We start from the raw sequence: 20,263 nt of genomic DNA, 5'->3' as shown, positions 1-20,263 counted from the left end.
AATTTGTAATTACTGTAGTTCTTAAAGGGGTTGTTCATCTTCAAACAACTATTTGTTTTCAGATAGATCACCAGAAATAACGACTATTTTCTATGTGTCACAGTTTTTCTAATATTGAAGTGTAAAGTGTCATTTTTCAACTTCTAAAGCAGCTCTGGGAGGGGGGTCGCTGACCCTGTAAACTTCTAAATTGATACATTTAATTGATACATTCTTATCTTTGTCCCTGCTGAGCAGAATCCCCGAGTTTCATTACAGGCAGCTGTTAGAATAGCTACAATAGTTGCTAATACTCCAGAGATGATGCTGAGAAATGTAACAACTAAATGTTGCAAAATAGTAACAGTTTAGAGTCTGCACCTGAATTACTGAGTCGCCAGACTGAAACACCAGAGACACGAACATTCAACGTTAAACTTAGAATCTGGAAAAACTGTAAAAAATAAATAATAGAAAGTAAATGAAAAAAGTCTTTATTTCTGAGAAACAATCTGAAAAATAACTGAACGTTTGGAAGGTGAACAACCCCTTTAAGTTGTATATATATATATATATATATATTTGTGAGCTCCTCTGGCTGCATAAAACACACCCATGCTGAGAGTCACTGACTGATTTCATCTGCTCATACAAACTGATTCCAGTGTTAGTCATTCACTTGCAATGCACTGCTGACAGCATGACTGAGCTGTGTGCAGCAGGAAAAAAGTTTTAAAACTCACTAATAAACCATTTATATCTATTTTTACGCAAAACACACAAAGGAAAAAATACTAAAATCTATATGTGAAAAAGAACGATTAAGAATCCACTGTAGATTTAATGCATGTTTTTATGAATGGCAGTTCCTTTTTAAATGTTTTTTTAGTAGATTTCAGATCTTAAGCATTCTATAATCCTTTTCCAGCAGGTAACCTTTATACGTTTGTTGTAGAAGATACTTGTGCCTACTACAAGAACCAGACTACAATAGTTCAGTGGCTCTATAGTAGCTTAATTGATTATGCTGGAAATTTGCAAGGAGAAAATAATTTGATATATTCAGTTTCTAAAAATACATCAATTCATATTTACTTACTAATTTCTGTAACTGCTGTGCACAGATAATACTTACCCTGCTTCTTTGATCTCTACCTTACTGGGATCAAGTTCAACATACTTTTTCTCTTCAAAGATACGATTTATTGTTAGTCCAACAACACTATGCAAGTACTGAGTTCCAGCCACCTAATAAGGGAAGGAAGGACATTTAGCCCTCAGTAATATAAGAAACATTTTGAGAGTAGTGTTAAAGCATCCTAGTTAGTGGTGCTTGCGAAGCAAAGCATCACTACTGTTATCTTGCAAACTTATTTTTAGTGGTGCTTGCGAAGCAAAGCATCACTACTGTTATCTTGCAAACTTATTTTTATTCTTCTTCCGTATGAAAGTTTGGCGCGTAACTAGTCCCGCACCGTTTGTCCTAGACCCATGAATGAGGTGTCAAATCGTGCGGCTTAATCGGGAATGGGGTGGTATGACTTTTCTAAGGGGTGGGTGGTTAATTGCCCCTTGCGGGCGCAATTAACCACCCCGAAAAGTCCCATAGATTAACATTGAGGCCAACTTTTGACGGATTCTAGCGCAGAGAGGGAATCTTGTAGAAACGTTAAATTTACCACATTTGAAGAGGTTTGCGACCTGTGTCAGATGATACCCCACACGAGGGTATAAGTTTTACCCCCGGGGCAGGAGAGGTCCCCAAATTTGCCCCATTGACTTATAATGGGGAATTTATCGAATAATTAGTTTGTCGCAGACCCATGAATGAGGTGTCAAACCGTTCAGCTTATTCGGGAATGGGGTGTTGTGACTTTTCTGTCCTATTTTGGGGACCCAAAAAAGTGAGCGGAGCCGCAAACAACCAATCAGATTTTCCCTATTGACTTCAATGAGAAAATGTAAACAGCTGTAATTCTCACAGTAATAAAGCCAGAGCTCCCAAACTTGGCACTGTGGGTCACTGGGTGACTGCAGCCAAAATTTACAAAAAGTGGGCGGAGTCTACAACAGCCAATCAAATTTCAGCCATTCAATTAAATAGGAAAATTTTAAACTGCTGCCGCTCTTAGACGGTTAATGGCAGCCTCCTCAAAGTTGGCACAGTTGGTCACTGGGGGACTGGGATTAAAATTAAGAAAAGTGGGTGGAGCCAAAACCAACCAATCAGATTTCTTTGATTGGTTTTAATGGGAAAAATTAAGAAGGCTGCCATTCTCTCAGTATTGATGTCAGGGACCTTGAATATCACAAATGTGGTCGCTGGGGGTTTCCACTTCAAGTTTAGAAAAAGTGGGCGGAGCCACCAACAACCAATCAAATTTCATTCATTGATTTTCAATAGAAAAAAATAGAAATGCTGCCATTTTTACACATTAAATGACAGCATTCCCAAACTTTGGTATGTTAGTCACTGAGTGACTGTGGTTCACAATTAGGAAAAAAAGGGGCGGGGCAACAACAGCCAATCAGATTTGGGCCTGAGTTTTGCCACGGCAAGCACCACTCACATTTTCTTCAGGAAATGTACCTCTCTAGTTGATATCTTATTACCTCTTGAGTAAGGATTAACAACATTCACTTACAATAAACCCTTGATAAAACCGTAGTAATAATCTTCCAGAAAAAGTTTTATACTGAAAAGCCAGTGGGGTTTAGTTAAAGCATGGGGAGTTATGATTGATACAAAGACAAGAGATCCTCTACACTCGTTTTCAATATATTAAGGACATACTATTTGTGCTGCTAAAAATCATTTTATATCATTTTATTGGGATATGCCATGCTGTAACTGAATAAAATAAAGTGTACCTAGATAACAGGACAACAAAATGTTTGTTTATTATGTTGTGATATTAATGGGAAAATGAAAAAGGAAGAACAACAAGTATGGGCAAACCAAAAAAAAAAAAAAGTCAGGGTTTACCAAAAGCTACTTGGGAGAAATAGGAGTGTGTTTAGGGTTTACAGGTTGCAACCAAAGCAGATTGGGGATGTAAACTAAATTGCCCCAATTTACAAATTGGAACTGCAGGGAGATGCCACTTTGTGGAGCTGCACTACACTGTATACAAATATGTATTTATGTAAATAAAATAGACTTTTTAACAGTATACCAGGCTACCCTATACCAGGCTAACATCAAATAGTCTACAGTATTCTGTGACTTCATTTAATTTTGGCTGGTATTTTAATCAAAAATGTAAAATGTTAATGGAGGTTCAATAAGCCCATCTGTGTGTAATACATTTACATCTAACTGGTACCATCTTTCATTTCTGCCAGGTTATAATTTCATCTTTTTGATGTCAGGGGATAGTAAGAACTGATGTGCCTTGACAACACTAGAAAGGATGCATGTTGGACACCTCTACTGGGAAATCTTGCTGTGTGACACATATCAATAGCAAGCTCCTTAGTGTGGCATCTTAGCATTTGATTATAAGCAACTAAAACAGTTAATTACACTAATGATTTTCTTACTATTTTATTCTTTACCTGCAGCTGCTGCTTACAGATGTATTCTTGGCAACAGGAGAATTCATTATTATTAATGTATGTATCAATATCTTCAGTGTTGGACTGGGGCACAATACCACCCCCAGCCCTGACCCACAACCCCCCCCCTGGCTCCCCCCAGCCGCAGCCCTCCTCCAGCGTGTAACTTATTCTATTTGTGGCTACACTCTGGCCCAAGGGGAAGGTCAGGGGGGTTTCAGGCAGGTAGCAGAGCTACGTCACCAGCGCTCACTGGGTTTTTTCTCAGTGTCCCGCCAGCCCAGGCTGACTCTGAATACCTACAATTACTACCCCTAATAATAGTAATACAGCAGAATGCAAGATAATTATTTTACCTTAAGAAATGATTCCATTGATTTTGATGCCAAAGAATTACTTCTGAATAATGTGTTGGGTTCATCTGTGGTAAATACATTTAAACATTTGACAAAGTAAAAAAATATTATTGCTCAGACAGATTAATATACTTTCACAGTTTACTTGAATTTAAAGATAGTAGCAATTTTATACTGTTAAACTAGGCATTCAGCTCGGTAGCTCTTTGTGTTATGAAACTGTGCTGACAGATAGAGGGAAGCCACTTCTTTCTTTCAGCCCAGCCCAATCAGCTCCCACACAATTTATTAGGGCCTGCTAGAAAAGGCCATGACAATGGCCAATGTTCGCACTCCCATATAGTCAGATGATTGGCCTGAAGGCTGAACATTAGATCAGTCAGATTTAAAGGGATACTGTCGCTGAACTTTTTTTTCCCAAAACGCATCTGAAATGGCACTAGACATGATGTCCATTTCCCAGGTGCCCCCAAATGATGTGACTTGTGCTCCAATAAGCTTCAGTCACACTTTACTGCTACACTGCAAGTTAGAGTAATATCACCCCTCGCCCTCAGCAGCCCATCATCAGAACAATGGGCAGCTAACCAGATAGCAGCTGCCTGACACCTCTGATTTGTTTGCTTTGATTAAAAAAAGAAAAAACTGGCTTTTTCCTGCTTGGGTGTTATTCTCACATCTACCACTAGATGGGAGCACCACTAGGGTACAATGAGAAGTGGAGAAACAATAGCTTTCTCAAAGCAGTTCCATCCTGAAGTGCTGGTTCGTCTCAGAGCTCTGAATCAGGCACAATGCACTGAGATGGCTGCCTACACACCAATATTACAGATAATAAAAAAATACATTTGTTGGTTCAAGAATACAATTTTAAACGGCAGAGTAAGTAATTTTCAATGGAAACAATGTAATTTAGAAATAAAAAGTAAACCATAAAATCATGACAGATCCCTTTACTCTATAGCAAATATTGTTTTACTTACTTGTTTTATCAAGTTCAAGTCTGAAAAGCAGATCCAAGTATTCCTTAGCTATTCCTTGTCCCAAGAATAGTTTGACCAAGTTGGTTGCCACCTCCTGTCTACACTCAGCAGATGTTGTGTCATCTATTAGTGATATTAATTTAATGCTTTTTTCCTGCAAGGGAAAAAGTTTTTATAAACATTTGGCTTCCAAAAACAAATAGAATAATGCATTGAGCTTTTGTGAAGAGCACATAAAGGGGTTAATAACAAGTATTACAGTGAGAATTGAGCAGTGTCTGGACCTGCTTCTACATTACCAACCCTGCAGAGTCTTCATCTCTATCATTGTGTAAAAGGGCTGAAATATATGGGCATATATAAGTAACATTACTCAGTATCATATGTCACAACTTCTGCCACGCTTGTGTTTTACTAGAACAACGATCTATTGCTTTTGCCACTGCTTCAGAACATGCTATCACCTCATATTTACATTTTCAGCATTGCCCAGGTTATCCAGGTGCACATTTAATAGTTACCAACAGCATTCATATATGTCAAGAAATACCGATAAATTATACCTGCTCTGAGTTACTATAAATGGAGTGAACTTTTTTTACTGTAACACGTATAATTTAATTTAATATTTTCGTTTTTTTTAAAAAAAGACACTGAAGTTCTTTATAAAAGGGGAAATATGAAAGCATAGTTTAAATACAAATTAATATTTGATGAATTTGATGAATCACTTATTTATATAGTATAAACAGACAAGTACACCTGCTAAAATAAACAAAAGAACAGATCTCAGCAGCCAATAAGTCTACAAAGTTAGAGTATCCTACCTAATAATTACCTTATATGAATCTTTAACCTCCTGACACAACAACTGAACCAAAGGCTTGTAGTATTCTGACGGAAGGACAGTCTCATCACGAAGCCTCACTTGGAGCTGCAGGGACCCAAGGTTTCCCCTAAACAGGAAAAAAAATCCCACACAAACTTAATGGGAATTTAGGGCTTTGGATTGTATATTATAAAGTAAAGACAAATCCTCTGACAAATAAAAACAAATCCCTTGAGCCGGGCATCCAGGCAACGGAACAGTACCCAATAACAAGGGAGATGGGGTGCAGGTGAGAAAACATTCATAAGAACAGAGCTCCCAGATTGCTGCAGGACAGCACTGCTCATGTGTTGATCAGTCTTCAGGACCATCACAAAGCATGATCCATAGTGACAGCCATTAAAAGAAACAAGGTCTAGTAAACTATTGGGTTATGGGTTTTTTTGTACTTTTCATCTTTCTTTTATTAAATTTGAGAATTAATTGCCAATGTATAATATCAGGATTGTCATAAGTATAACTGACTCACGGTGATCAAGTGTATTCGCAGGAAAATTGCCTTCCTTTTCTCATTATCATAAGTAATAGGTTTTACTTATGGCAATCCAAATATGCTATGGCAATTCATATACAGGAGATTTGCCCCTCATAGTAGCACAGATTTAACAACGGGCAACAAATTTTACCGTATGCCATTGTCCTAATGCTGATTTTTTTTCTTAGCTGATATTTTTTCCAGCAAAGCCATTATATTATAACTAGGCAGACTTTCTGCCAGATATCGATTGAGGAAGCCCACAGGAGGGCCCCACACATGGGCCAATAAGCTGCCGACTCGGTCTGTCGGTAGCTTTTATCAGCCCATGTATGGCCACCTTTAGCAGAAAGAGCAGTTAAGGTAAGATTTGGTGTTTATTTTTTCTATAGTTATTTTTGATATTGCTGGAAGCCAAGACTAAGGGTTAATTAAGGAAAAAACTTTGGTTGAAGATAACATCGTCAAACAATATTTTGCAGTTGACCCGGCGCCGCAGACTATAACAGAGTATTTGTGAAGTAATAAGTACAGAGTAAACTGGCCCAGTCTGTGGCAGGAAACTGTACACATGTAAAAAATAGCTGCTGTGTTGACAAGCATATAAAATGTTGCCTATTCAATTATGCAAGCAAAAAAATAAATAAATATGTGTTTATAAGCCTGTCATGAGCAGGTGGTAACACTAGGGATTGGTAAGCATGGTGCAGGGGAAGAAAAACACTGTCTTGAGATTATATCAAATTAAAATGTGAAGTACTGTTATTACTGTAGCTCTTGAGCAGACTGGGAGACATAAAATCCCATTGACGGCCATACCTGTTAAAAGCCACAAAAATGGCCAATAAAAATAGTGTTTAATATATGGGCAGTGGGGTTTCACTGCATTTCTGAAAATGCAGTAACTAATTATACTACTATTAACTAATAATAACTAATTTTCATATAGATGTTTGCTTCCTACATTGAAGCATTAAAAATGAAAGCTTACACTTGTGTATCTATGGTGCTGCACCACTGGTACTTCCCTGTAAGTGACGTAGAGTGTGAGCTCAATTATTTGGAAAGGGTTAAATAAATCTCAATAACATGCATTTCTCTTTGTATTAGAAAGCTCTGTGTGTTCTTGGCTTAACATTTTACAGAGTCTTAGATGATTTAGTATGCTATTTTTATGCCTAATTCTTTCCAAGACTGCAGCCAATGCAAACAATGGTATGTGACTAGAACATAAATGTTTAAAATGTGTAGAAGAGACTTTTCTGATTCCTCTGCTTAGTGTAACCTGCTACCCTCACAAGTTACTATCAAATTTTCCCTCCAACAAAAACCAGCAGCTTTGTATAAACTGGAATATTTTTTTATGCTTGAGCAGGTGCTTATAAAGAATATCCAGTACATTGCACTAAAGCAGGTCACAGTTTTTTTTGCTCATGACAAAGTTATACTGGTTATTCGGTCATAGATTCACCAAGAGTACAAAGAACAAAACAAAACTCAACCTAATTATCCTGTGACAGAAATTTAATACAAAATTGGATTGGAAAAAACTGTTGTGATTAGCAGACATTTGGGGGTGTTAAAAAGAGGTGGTGTGCCACACAGTAATTTCACAAGATAGTTTCCAATAAACAGGGTCGAACTGGGGGCTGCTGTCACAGGGCCCCCCTCCCGGCAGTCTCCGGGGCCCCCTCCTGACCTCCAGCCCCCTGCCCACCTCCACGAATGCATTGTGCATGGGCGCACACAAGATGCACCGCACACAAGAAGCAATGCACATGCGAGCTCAGAAGATGCGCCGCAGCTTTAACTTTCTTTTTTGGGGCACCAGGTCTGACCCTACCAATAAATACAAATACATGGTCGCAGAAAATCACAAAATAACACTTATAAATTACATACTCATCTATGTTTGCTGTAGACTTCCCAGGACTCAGTCTGAACCATCCTTCTTCGTGTAAGGTAGTTTGTAGTGCATTTAAGTTGATCAGCACCTACAAAAACATTTTTTTGTTAGGCATGCATCTATTTAAAGGGGAACTAAAGTCTAAAATAGAATAATGCTAGAAATGCTGTATTTTGTATACTAAACATGAACTTACTGCACCTAATTAAACAAATGATTTGTGTTTTCAAAGTAGGCCACGGGGGATCATCATCTTGTAACTTTGTTAAACATCTTTGCGAGACCAAGACTACGCACATGCTCAGTGTAGTCTGGGCTTCTGTTGGGAAGTAAAGCTTAGGGATCGTCACAAATGATCAAAACAGCTCAAGTCAAATAATATCTGTCATAGAAGCCAATACAGCAAGACTGATTAATAATCAGAATATGCAGACTGCACTGGGTCTACGGATACAAATCTCTACATAGTCGCCAGCTGCTTTATAGGGAAACAAAAAAAGCTGCTTGAGTCCTGGGAAGTAAGGTTGGGGTGCCATTTGAAAGTATGATCAGTTTCCCTGCAGAGCAGGTAGGAACTGTCTTAAGTGTCCTATCTGCAGCTGTCAGAGCTAGTAAAACAAAGGGGGAAATTCACTGCATACAGTCAGGTTTATTATAAAAACGGCACACATTTTTTAATTAAAATATATTGGAGATAGATTTCTTTTTTATTAAAGAAAGTAAAAATTGGATTTTAGTTTTTGCCTTTACATCTCCTTTAATGGCAATGCTGTTAGCAGGAACCCAAGCTGCTAAAGTGGCAGTATAGCTTCATTTTTTTAAAAATTCTAATGGCAATATAAACAGGTGAATGTTTATTTTTTTCCCTTTTAAGAGAGTGTATCTGAATGTCCTGGCAGTTTCACACTTGTTTTCTCTATATAGCCATCCAAGGGCTGCCCCTGTAAAGCTGCCCCCCAGGCACTCCTATATAGAAAATATGTCATTGCCCCCACAACCATCGATCAGTTCAGCCTGATTTGACAACCCACACGCAGGGTTGAATTGCCTAGGCAGTTAATGGGCAGCTTAATTTTTTTGAGGTTCCTCTCTAATTGCCTGTACTGGGTTGATGATGCTGACGTTTTTGGAAACATTCAGGGCATATGGCCAACTGAATCATTAAGAGAACCATCACTTGAGATAATGCTTTTCTGTCAGCATTGCACATGTTTGCACAGTAACTACAAAATAATCATAAATAGCTCTCCATGCAGTCTTTAAAATACCCCCACTGAAAAAATTGCCTCCTTAACATGACTCATATGAAGTCATTTTGGCATTTCAGCATAAAATAAGATTATTGAGAAAATCATTACAGGTGACAATTTAATTTCACCATTTTCCAGCTATTTGCAATCGCATTAAGCGTACACAATTGAACATTTAAGAAGCACACTACTGAATACTGTTTTTCCTGACTCATGAGTTTTACAGTATCAGCAGCTGAAGATATATTGGATGACAGATTAAAAAAGGGGAAAAACACTAATTGTCCACAACACAGGGGTATTGTGTGATTTCCTCTGTATCCTGACACTGAATTCTTTCTTCAAAATCATTGATGTGGCTGAATTTTAGTGGCACTGTTTTGCTATAGAAAATACTGCAGATCAACATAACCCACACTATAGGATAAAGATCTATGCACATACTTAAATCCCCCCAGTTTTATGAATGTTTACTTATGCTGCTTTTAGTTTAGCATTGCCTAAGGTGCCTCTCAGGCTGGCTGACCACAAACAAACCACTCCCATAACCACTCTATTGTGTTCCTCCAACAAGTCAGAAATGGAAAATGACAAAGAAACATGGTATATCACTGGGACATGGACATTTTATTTCTCCCCTTATAAAGATGTATAAAAATATGGTAGCTTAGGCATTACTTATAACAAACAGAATTATATGTGATCTTTTATTAAAGGGATTCTGTCATGATTTTCATGATATAGTTTTTATTCTAAATTACACTGTTTATTCACTCTACCTAATAAAATTTCATTCCTGAACCAGCAAGTGTATTTTTTTTTGAAGTTGTAATATTGGTGTGTAGGCAGCCATCTCAGGTAATTTTGTCTGGTCATGTGCTTTCAGAAAGAGCCAGCACTTTAGGATGGAACTGCTTTCTGGCACGCTGTTGTTTCTCCTACTCAATGTAACTGAATGTGTCACAGTGGGACCTGGATTTTACTATCGAGTGTTGTTCTTATATCTACCAGCTTTTATCTTGTGCCAGGGAGCTGCTATTTGGTTACCTTCCCATTGTTCTGCTGATGAGCTGTTGGGAGGGGGGGAGGGAGGTGATAACACTCCAACTTGCAGTACAGCTGTAAAGAAATCTGTTTGCTCTTTTAAAAAATGGATTTCAGTTCAGAAGTCTGCTGGAGCAGCATTATTAACTAATGCATTTTGAAAAAAACTTTTTTCCCATGATATGACTTGTTTCTGATAAACTTGGAGCAGTACTCAAAACTGCTACTCCTTCAGTTACATTGAGTAGGAGGAACCAATAGCCTGTCAGAGAGTAGTTCCATAGTGCAGCACTGGCTCTTTCTGAAAGCACATGACCAGGCAAAATTACTTGCAATGGCTGCCTACACACCAATATTACTAAGAAAAAATAAATTTGTTGGGTTAGGAACTAAATTTCACATGGTAAGAGTTTGTAAACAGTGTAATTAAGAAATAACCGATTCTAAGGATAACTATTGTACTGATCTAGTAATAGTTAAAACAATAAAACCTGTTTCAGGAAAAAAGAGAATATTTAATTTAGGATTGAAATATATGTCTGTGGATCAACAAACTCTTCTAATGTTTGTTCAAATTCGAAAACTATAAAAAAGAAAAACCGAAGGTCAATTGAAAGGGTGCTAGAATTAGCCATAATATAACTTAATAAAAGTTAACTTAAAGGAAACCACCCTTTAGTACATGACAATGCTGGAACAGATCTGTGACTTGAAAGGAGCATGAATGTTGCTAGAATTATGTATTGTTACACTGTATTCTGGGCAGTAACATTCCAAGTTACATTAGTAATGTTTTCATTCTATTTTATTGCATTGGGTGAAAATAATAATGTAGGCTCTATTAATCTGGTCCCTCTTTACCAGTAATAGAAATGTTTAATGTATACACCCATCTATTATATTGTGCTGCAGAATAAGTTGGCATTTATACACATGTGTTATTAACAAGGAGGAAACTGATGATGTTACATTTGTCTCTACCTTTCCAAGGAAGTCGTTTCTGCTGACAAGATCCCAGTCCCAAACCTCTATACTTAATTTCTCAGTAATTGTTTCTTCTAGGTCAAACTCAAATGCCTCATTCCAGCGAGGGTAGCAAGACTTTTTCACGACCTGTGGATGGCAGGACACTCCAGTTATCACAACGAACACTTGCCCTTAATGTGGCCCAGCAGAATTAATGCACAGCTCTTACCAGACTATTTTTGTTCCAATGAGTGAAAAACAATAAATAAATTACTGTATTTACTATCTTCCTGGCCTTTCCTGAATGCTATTTTATCTGCCAAAGCCAAAAAGGAAATACGTTAATAAAATTCTTACAGCAAAATTCTAACAGCTCAAGAGGCTGGCAAATTTAAAGGGCCAGGTGGGGTGCCACTTTACCAGGCATAGTAGCATAACACCCGCCAAGGCTGGGTCCGGTATTGCAAATTTACTGGCAATGTAGTTGCCGATAAAGTTTAGCCCCTGACTTAACACTACAATCTACCCAAGATTTGCTTGAAACTTACCTTTTCTTTTTTCTTTTCCTTTCCCCAATCTGTCCTCCAGCCTCTGTTACATCATAGCTCCGCCCCTTCCATTATCTGCCTGTCGCCTTGCATATATTTCACACCCCAATTTGCTACTGACTGTCCCTTTATCGCCACCCCCTGTCAGCTAGTAATTTTTTAAAAAGGTGGCAGCCCTAAGTGTATGTAAAAGTAAGTATCATAGAAGCTAAAGAAAGTAACTCATGTAATTATGTAATAATGGAGTAATAAGTAATAATGTAGAAATCAGTAATCTTCATTAGCCAACTATAAAGGGAAAATAAGAAGTGAACCTAACAGCAGCTTTTTAATGATTTGCATGGTTCTGAATACTTCCATTTACTATTAAAGGGGTTGCTCACCTTTGCATAAACTTTTAGTATAATGTAGATAGTAATATTCTGAGACAATCTGCAACTGATTTTAATTTCTTTTCATTTGTTGTTTTTTAGTTATTTAGCATTTGATTCAGCAACTCTCCAGTTTGCAAGTTCAGCAATCTGGTTGCTAGGGTCCAAAATTACCCCAGCAACCGTTACCAAACAATGATTTGAAAAAGACACTGGAATATAATTAGGGGAGGGACTGAATAGAAATATGAGTAATAACAAGCAGCAAAATATATATAAATAAATGAGTAGCCTTACAGATCATTTGTGTTTAGATGGGGTCAGCGACCCCATTTAAAAGCTGGAAAAAGTCAGAAGGAAAATAATTTATAAAATATTGAAAACGAATAATAAAGATCAATCGAAAAGTTGTTTAGAACTGACCAATCTATAACATAGTGAAAGTTAACTTAAAGGTGAACCAACCCTTTAAGCTTGTAGGCTCTACCAGCCAGGTACCTCCTCTTGCGGTGTCTCTTACCACATTACAACATGATCAATGTACCCCAGTCAAAGGAGCTCAGGTGCACTGCCCTGAACCTTCAGCTAGGGGAGCAGAAACAACCATTTGTGTGAAAGTAGGCACACTGAGCAGTTCTCCAAACAGGCAATACAAATCAAAGTAGAAATTTATTTATGTACAAAAAAAGGTAGCCTTAGGCGTTTCATGCCATACTAACACGTTAATATACCTATGACTAAGTGTTTATATAACACAAAATGTATAAGGCTGCCTTTTTTTGTACAATACATAAATCAACTTCTACTTTGATTTTTACATGCCTGTTTGGAGGACTGCTCATTAAGTGCCTGCTTTCACACAATGGTTGTTTCTCTTACTATATAGTATTTAATCCATGTATAAATATTTATTATGTTTGTCCTCCCTGTGTGTACTTCTCTACACTGTAAAATTGTAAAGTGTTGTGTATCCTATAGCGCTATATAATTATATATTATATAATAATAAAGTTATACATACATACATTGTTCCACACTACATCGTCTTATGGAAATGCTGATGTATTCCTGGCTACAATGACTTACCGAGCTCTCCTGCACTTTAGAATTATACTGCACTCTGACAAATGGATCTGAAGCCCCATTCCTGTCCTTCCGTGCCAAGTCCCTAAAATTGAACAAAGTGAAAATCTTGACTAATATGAAGGCCATTTTAGGATTTTTTGCCACCAATATGGTTTCATACAGCTAAGTTACCATCAAGTACAAGGTGCTGTTTTATGATTGCAGATACAAAACATAATAATTTTACATATTTTCAGCATAAGACAGTGTAAATAAACAGGCAATGCAGTAAGATATTACAGAGGCAAAATATACATAAAATATATATTTATTGTGCTCTTAAATATAATTTGGAACTGCCATACCTACAGTAACTTGAATAAAACATAACTCAGACATATAAGAGCAAGAAAAGATGCCTTCTTCAAAACTTATAATATGCAAGTACAATAGTGCTTGAAAAAAACCAGTGTCGGGGGGCTGACGTTTCGCCAGAAGTGGTGTGACAAGCACCAAGCATGTGATGTCATTCCGTAAGTTGGGGGCGCTGTACAGTCTTTATTTTTATATTGTGCGTTTTTATTTAGCCGTTTGTTCAGCAGTTACCAGGCAGTGGTTTAAATGAGAGACTAAAACAGAGGTCCCTAACCGTTTTTACCCATGAACCACAATCAGATGTAAAATGAGTTGCAGAGCAATGCAAGCAAGAACAATATTACTGGGTAGTGCAAAAAGAGCTGTGATTGGCCATCTGGTAGCCCTTATGTGAACTGGCAGCCTGCAGGAGGTTCTATATGGTAGTACACCTGGTTTTTCTATTAAATCTGTAGTCATCCAGTGACAAAAGTTTTGGGACCCTGGTCTAAATAATGTGAGAATGGCAGCATTTTAAAACAATAAAATTCAAGGAGTGAAATCTGATTGGCTGTTGGTGGCTCCAACCACTTTACTGCAGTCCCACAGTCACTAAAGCTCCCCATAGACACGACGATTCTTCTTGCCGAATGACCGATTTTAGGGAAGCCCGACCAATCCTTCGAAATTATCGTGCGGTTAGTGGGATTCGAGCGATCGTACATCTTACGATTTTTCGGCCGACATCTGTCGGGAAATTGATCGGCCAGGTCAAAAAATCTTTGTCGGTCCGAGTGCAATCTATCTATGTTTGCAGGGCCAAGCAGGCAGCTCCCCTTTGTTTTCCTGTCAAATTGGTCTTTTTAGTTGATGGTTAATTCGTACGATCGTACGATCATTCTGAGAAGATCGTGGTCTCACGATCAGGATCTGATCTTTTAAAAATCTCAACATCTATGGCCAGCTTAACTCTGCAAAGTGTGGGACCCTGCCATAAATGCTGTGCAAAAGGCAGCAATTTAAATATAAACCAATGAAATGTAATGGATTAAATCTAATTGGCTGTTGGTGGCTCCACCCTCATTTCTAACCTTAAGCGCTCAGTTGACTTCTAGACTTTGCACAGGCATAGATGTAGGCATGTGGGAATAGGATGGCTATCTGCTATATTTTATACAGGTCGTGTCTTGGCTGTTTCTGTTTCTTTCTCCTGCTAAGGCTTTTCTTGCAGGTTCTTACTGGAGCAACTAGCGGGCAGTGAGAAGTTTATTTTCTGTTACAATCCTCTTTTCTTGCAGGGGAGTTAGTTAGGCTGCTTTCAAACTCAGTGACATTACTTTGGTGTGGGCTATGTCTTGGGAGTCCTATTCCTTTTCGTTACTTGGAATGGCAGAATGGAGTTCACATGTTTGCTATTGTGCATTTCTTTCTATGTTCACATGTGGAGGAATCATTCTTCTTGGGAGTTGTCTGGTATGCAGCTACATTCTGACACCCAAGTTTCCTTGTCAGGAACTTTTACTCTCCTATTGGGTTAGTAGAGTTTATATGCCGAGGACTTCCTACACCAGTCTTCAATGATTACTCAGCAAGTCCACTTGTTTTAGAATTACTAGACAGGTCCTACATATAAAGTGCACATAACACAAGGCTCCTAAATCCTGAATATATTTTTTCCTCAATATAATGCCTACAGCATTTGTGGCCCTCAAGCTCATCCTGGACTCCGAGCCTACTGGAAATTAGATTCACTTGAGGAGGTTGGACATCACACTACATTCCCCCACACAAAATACCCAGTACATTACAAGTAGGGCACTTGCGAACCATGTGATTAATAAACAGGGCAGCACCAAATTATTCTAGTAGTAAGCAATCATTCAGGGCAGAAGAATTCTCTTACAGCTCTGTACACTAAAATATTCAGCATGAGGGTTAAAAAGTAGCAAGTGGAGGTGGATGAAGTACCCAATAGACTAAGACATCTAAATCAGGGACTTAGGGATGATGTCATATGCAGATGTTTCCATAAATTTGCATTTAAATGGGAACATATGTTCATGAAGAAACAGTTTTAGCTATTATTAAGTCATGAGCTAATTAGAGCAGAACAGTTAAACCAAATGTAATTTTATTTTCTATCTTTCTTTAGGAAAGACATCAAGTTAGTCACTTTTAAAGCCCTTGTAAAATGAGCTTCCCCTTTTATATAACCCTAACAATAACGATGAGCTAATTTTTTTAGCAGGTATAAATTTGTGGCAAAATTCCACATTAGCAAATATTTTTTGCACTGAAAAAGTCACTGCAAAAATGCCCACTGACTTCATGTTTTGCACATTTTACCCAGGGTTTTGCTCACCACTACCTAAGATACAGGCAGCAGCTGGGCAAAGTGAGGGTTTCTTTCTACAGAGCACATTATATTGTTTAAAAACCAACTTTGTTGGAGGGAGCAAGTATAAAATTAAACATTGCTTATGTTAAACATTGATGTATATTGCCTTTTAAAACAATCACATGAGCCTCTAAAAATGTGCATATTCTAAATGCATACAATAATATTTTCTATTTTGTTTCCCCTTTATACACTGGAATACTGCTTAAGCAACATCTAATCAATCATGGGGCAAAAGTCCCATTCTCCACTAATAATCTAATCAGATGGATACTAGTGGAATTTGGTCATATACTGTACTTTGGTCGGCCAACGTGCCGAGTTAATGGGCAAACTTAAGCACAGAGGGGCCAGATAACTTGGCAAAACTGTGGGCTCTTGAAATTTTAACTTGGCTAGTAAACTGCTATAGGAACTAAAATGGGGCATCGATTAGTTCTTTTCTGCTGTAATCAATGAATTTCCTGCTATAGCACCAGGTGCTAACGGGCCAAAATGTTCTCCATTTAGCATTGTGCAGAATGTCAAAAAAAGATTACTAGAAAAAAAACAATCTCTCTAGTTCAATGCTGAGAATGGAATGATTTAATTGGTTCAGTCTTTTATACACCACATATTACCTTGCTTCAAACACTGTGCAGCGTACTTTACGTGGCACATCTGTATTAATTATTTCAATTCTTAGGTGAATTTCTCCTTGTACTTCTTCATCTGGATCTATTTCTGTTAGATTCATCCATCCATTGTAACCTTAAAAGGAATAAGTACACAAAGTAATGTAATACAAAGAGCAATGTGTACATTCAGCTAACATTGTTGGTTTAAAATTCATATAACCATACTATTTTGTGTTTTTTATTTTAAAGAAGCCAAGTGATATTGTATATGAAATAAATGTTTTTTTCTGTAATTCTTTCTTGAAATAGCATCTTCATCTACTATAAAGTAAGTGGGGTGGGTCAATTACATAAAGGGGGGGCTGATGACTGGCCCTGGCCTTGCCTGCTATTTTTCTGGCTAGGCCACAGAAATACCAGTTGGATTGGCAGCCCTACTCAGTGATCTCCAGTCAAACCAAACAACAGAGATGCATGTGCTCATGTATAACATGTGAACACCTCTGGCTCCTATTATATTGTCTTATATATATATATAGTGAATAAAGTACCCCCTCTTGTAAAATATAAGGATATTATAAGTTACCGAGGAGTTTCATGACCATATAAAACACGAGGCCGAAGGCCGAGTGTTTTTATATAGGTCATGGAACTCCGAGATAACTTCTAATATCCTCATATTTTACAACTGGGGGTACTTTATTTATTATAATACACAAATTTCATTGAGTCATGTGACAGAAATGACATCAGAACTCACCGTTTATAACTGATGACATCAGAACTCACCGTTTATAAGGATATAATTTACAGGATATTCATGGCTTTTGTGTATTATATATATATAAACGCATAGTTATACAGAAGGCAAACAAGCTTGACTTAAAAGGACTTTAATATGACATAATAATAAGGACAATAATTTTGGTTAGTGTGATGTATTGTCTTTCATGGTGCCAGTCTAATCAAAGAAATAAGTTACCTTTAGGATGTTCAGCCAGGACATTACGTGTTAAACAGACCTTTCCGATGACATCGTCACGACTACAAAACAAACAAACAGCTTCTGTTAAATGCATTACCATTTCTGATTATAATTGGCTGCTCCATTTCCATTCATTATGTAAATGTCCTTTGTGAACAAACAAGAAAGATGGTTGCTCATTAAATAAGAAATCACGTGTATTTGTAAAATAAAAAAAAGCTTGTGTATTCATAGCTCTCTGCTGCTATCTATCTCTTTAGGTATTTATCTACCATTCTTGTTCGGTAACATTCAACATCATTCACTGATTATTTGAAGTGCAAGTTAAATTTTCATTTTCTTCTGCAGAAAACTTCATGGGAGAAAAAATTACAGGTATGGGAAACCCTTATACAGAAAACCTCAGAATTATATGACAACAATCTCCCAAGACTTGAGGTATAGAGATTCAAATTACAGAAAAACCCTTAAATCCCAGGGTTTCGAGATAACGGGTCCCATACGTGTACTGGTGACTCAAAAGGAAGCCAGAATGAGGGAATGCATAAACATCTGAAAAGCTGGTACATGAACATGTAGAGTCATCAGGTAATATCAATTAAATACATATATAAATACATATATAAATATTCTCTATTCAACTAATGGGTCATATAGTATATAATGGCACAATGTCAATGAAAAAGGAGTACTAAAAGGAATTCATATCTATAAATTAGAATACATAATAGTAATTACAATCTTATTAAAGAGGGAAACTAACACTAGACATAGTTATATTTTGATACATTTTGTAAGTGGGCTCCAATGTTGGCATTTCAGCAGCTATCTGGTTGTTAGGGCCCAATTTATCGTAGGAACCAGGCAATTAGTTGTATGGCAGACTGGATGATGAGTAGAAACGAGTTTGAATAGATAGATAAGTAATACAACGTGATAATAACAAGAAATCTGCTGCCAGGGTCAGTGACTACAGATAGCATTTTAAATTGCAGACTGCAAAGAGGAAGAAGAGGAGGCAAATGATTAAAAACTATTACAAATCAAGACCAACTGACAAGTTTCCAAGAATAAGTATTGCGTGCCAGTGTTTTTAGCTCCTTGCTGTTGGAAGCAGTTCATCATGAAGTTTGTCTGTCCTCAGCTACTTCTTTGTGCTAATGCAAAACAGATTACACACTTATTTCCTGAACATCTCAAGTGTTTCCATTCTCCATGCATAGGCTAAACATACCAGTAGTACCCTTCCTGTGTACTTCTATGTGTATGGATCACCCTGCATTCTGAGCACACAATTTGTAAGACATGTTGACAGAGATTATTTCAGAGGAATCAAACAAGAAATGAGATATATGATTAACAGTGTTAAACTCCTTTAACCACCCATCATAATCTCTCTTCAAGATCTTCTCTTCAGAGGTGGTACAGTACACTATTTTAAAAAAATTGTCACCATGCCATTGAAAGGTGTGGTTTTTATTAAATAGTCCCTTTTTTGAAAATACTTATTTTGGCAATAGAGACAGTATGTGACAATTTTAACTACCCCGAGGCTCTCTCAGCCACATACTGAAGTTTGAAGTAAGTAAAAAACATAGGTAAGACAATAAGTTATTTATTTTTCTTTTTTTCCTACATTGATGGTTGACTATAGGAATCAACACATATGTTTGCACATGTTGCTGAGTGTCAGATTAATTTGCTTGAGATTTGTAATGAGAAATCCTTTTCTGAATTTAGTTCCTGGCTTGCCTTATAAACAAAAATAACATTTCTCATTAAACTGAATATGTTTCTTTGTATATTTGTCCAACACTGTTAAAATAAAACACATATATTGATTAGGATGTATTAAGATTTTGCATTCACGTGGATTTTCTTTTAACCCATTAATTCATGCATTGCAAATACCCAGAAAGCTGCTGCTGAGCAACTCAAGTGTTTTGCATTTAATTTTCTGAGATATATCTGTTGCTTAGTGGAAATCCACTCAATTGGAATTCCCAGTTTCTGCTGCCACATTATTTTTAATTGAATATGCTCATTGTTGGTTGCATCGCAATTATGCAGCCCTTCTGTAATTTTGCTCCATGCACCCCCTTTCAATTTCTACTCTAGTTTCAAAAGAGAATAACTACAGTTGTATTTGCAAACATTTAACTGAATATGGATGTCATGCATAGCTACAAAGGTCTGTACCTGTAGGAAATGGCACAGTTGTAGTTTAGTCATTGGGGGGATACGGAAAGTGCTTCAGTCAGAGCCCCTGTTGTCGAAAGGGACCCCAAGGAGACTCCACAAACTTTTTGTCATTTAGCGTATTTTGACATTTTCAGTCTTAGGTCAACTGTGATTTTCAGCACTATATTTAAAATTATGCCTTTTCTTTCAAGTGTAATGTTAGGGATTGCATTCAAAATATATGGTAGTCCTAAAATTGGTTTATGTTAGTGTACTAATTGCCAGACTGTCAAAGAAGTACACTTATGATCAAACAAGTAAGCCCCTAAGGGTAAGCA

General features: G+C 37.2%; 1 protein-coding gene across 2 annotated transcripts in view; it reads right to left on the bottom strand.

Annotated features, from left to right (window-relative positions):
- Positions 1-20,263, bottom strand: part of rasa4.S (RAS p21 protein activator 4 S homeolog) — a 49,117-nt gene that overhangs the window by 10,827 nt on the left and 18,027 nt on the right. For both annotated transcript variants that reach the window (XM_041584100.1, XM_018249639.2), the window contains exons 4-12: positions 17,742-17,803; positions 16,763-16,892; positions 13,412-13,493; positions 11,422-11,553; positions 8,143-8,234; positions 5,715-5,832; positions 4,877-5,030; positions 3,894-3,958; positions 1,115-1,227 (exon numbers count right to left, since the gene is read on the bottom strand). In XM_041584100.1, the coding sequence (XP_041440034.1) occupies positions 1,115-1,227; positions 3,894-3,958; positions 4,877-5,030; positions 5,715-5,832; positions 8,143-8,234; positions 11,422-11,553; positions 13,412-13,493; positions 16,763-16,892; positions 17,742-17,803 (948 nt within the window). The remainder of the gene's footprint in view (positions 1-1,114; positions 1,228-3,893; positions 3,959-4,876; positions 5,031-5,714; positions 5,833-8,142; positions 8,235-11,421; positions 11,554-13,411; positions 13,494-16,762; positions 16,893-17,741; positions 17,804-20,263) is intronic.

The sequence above is a fragment of the Xenopus laevis genome, chromosome 2S (genome assembly GCF_017654675.1).
Source record: "Xenopus laevis strain J_2021 chromosome 2S, Xenopus_laevis_v10.1, whole genome shotgun sequence".
Lineage (NCBI taxonomy): Eukaryota > Metazoa > Chordata > Amphibia > Anura > Pipidae > Xenopus > Xenopus laevis.
This window is presented reverse-complemented; position numbering and strand designations above follow the sequence as displayed.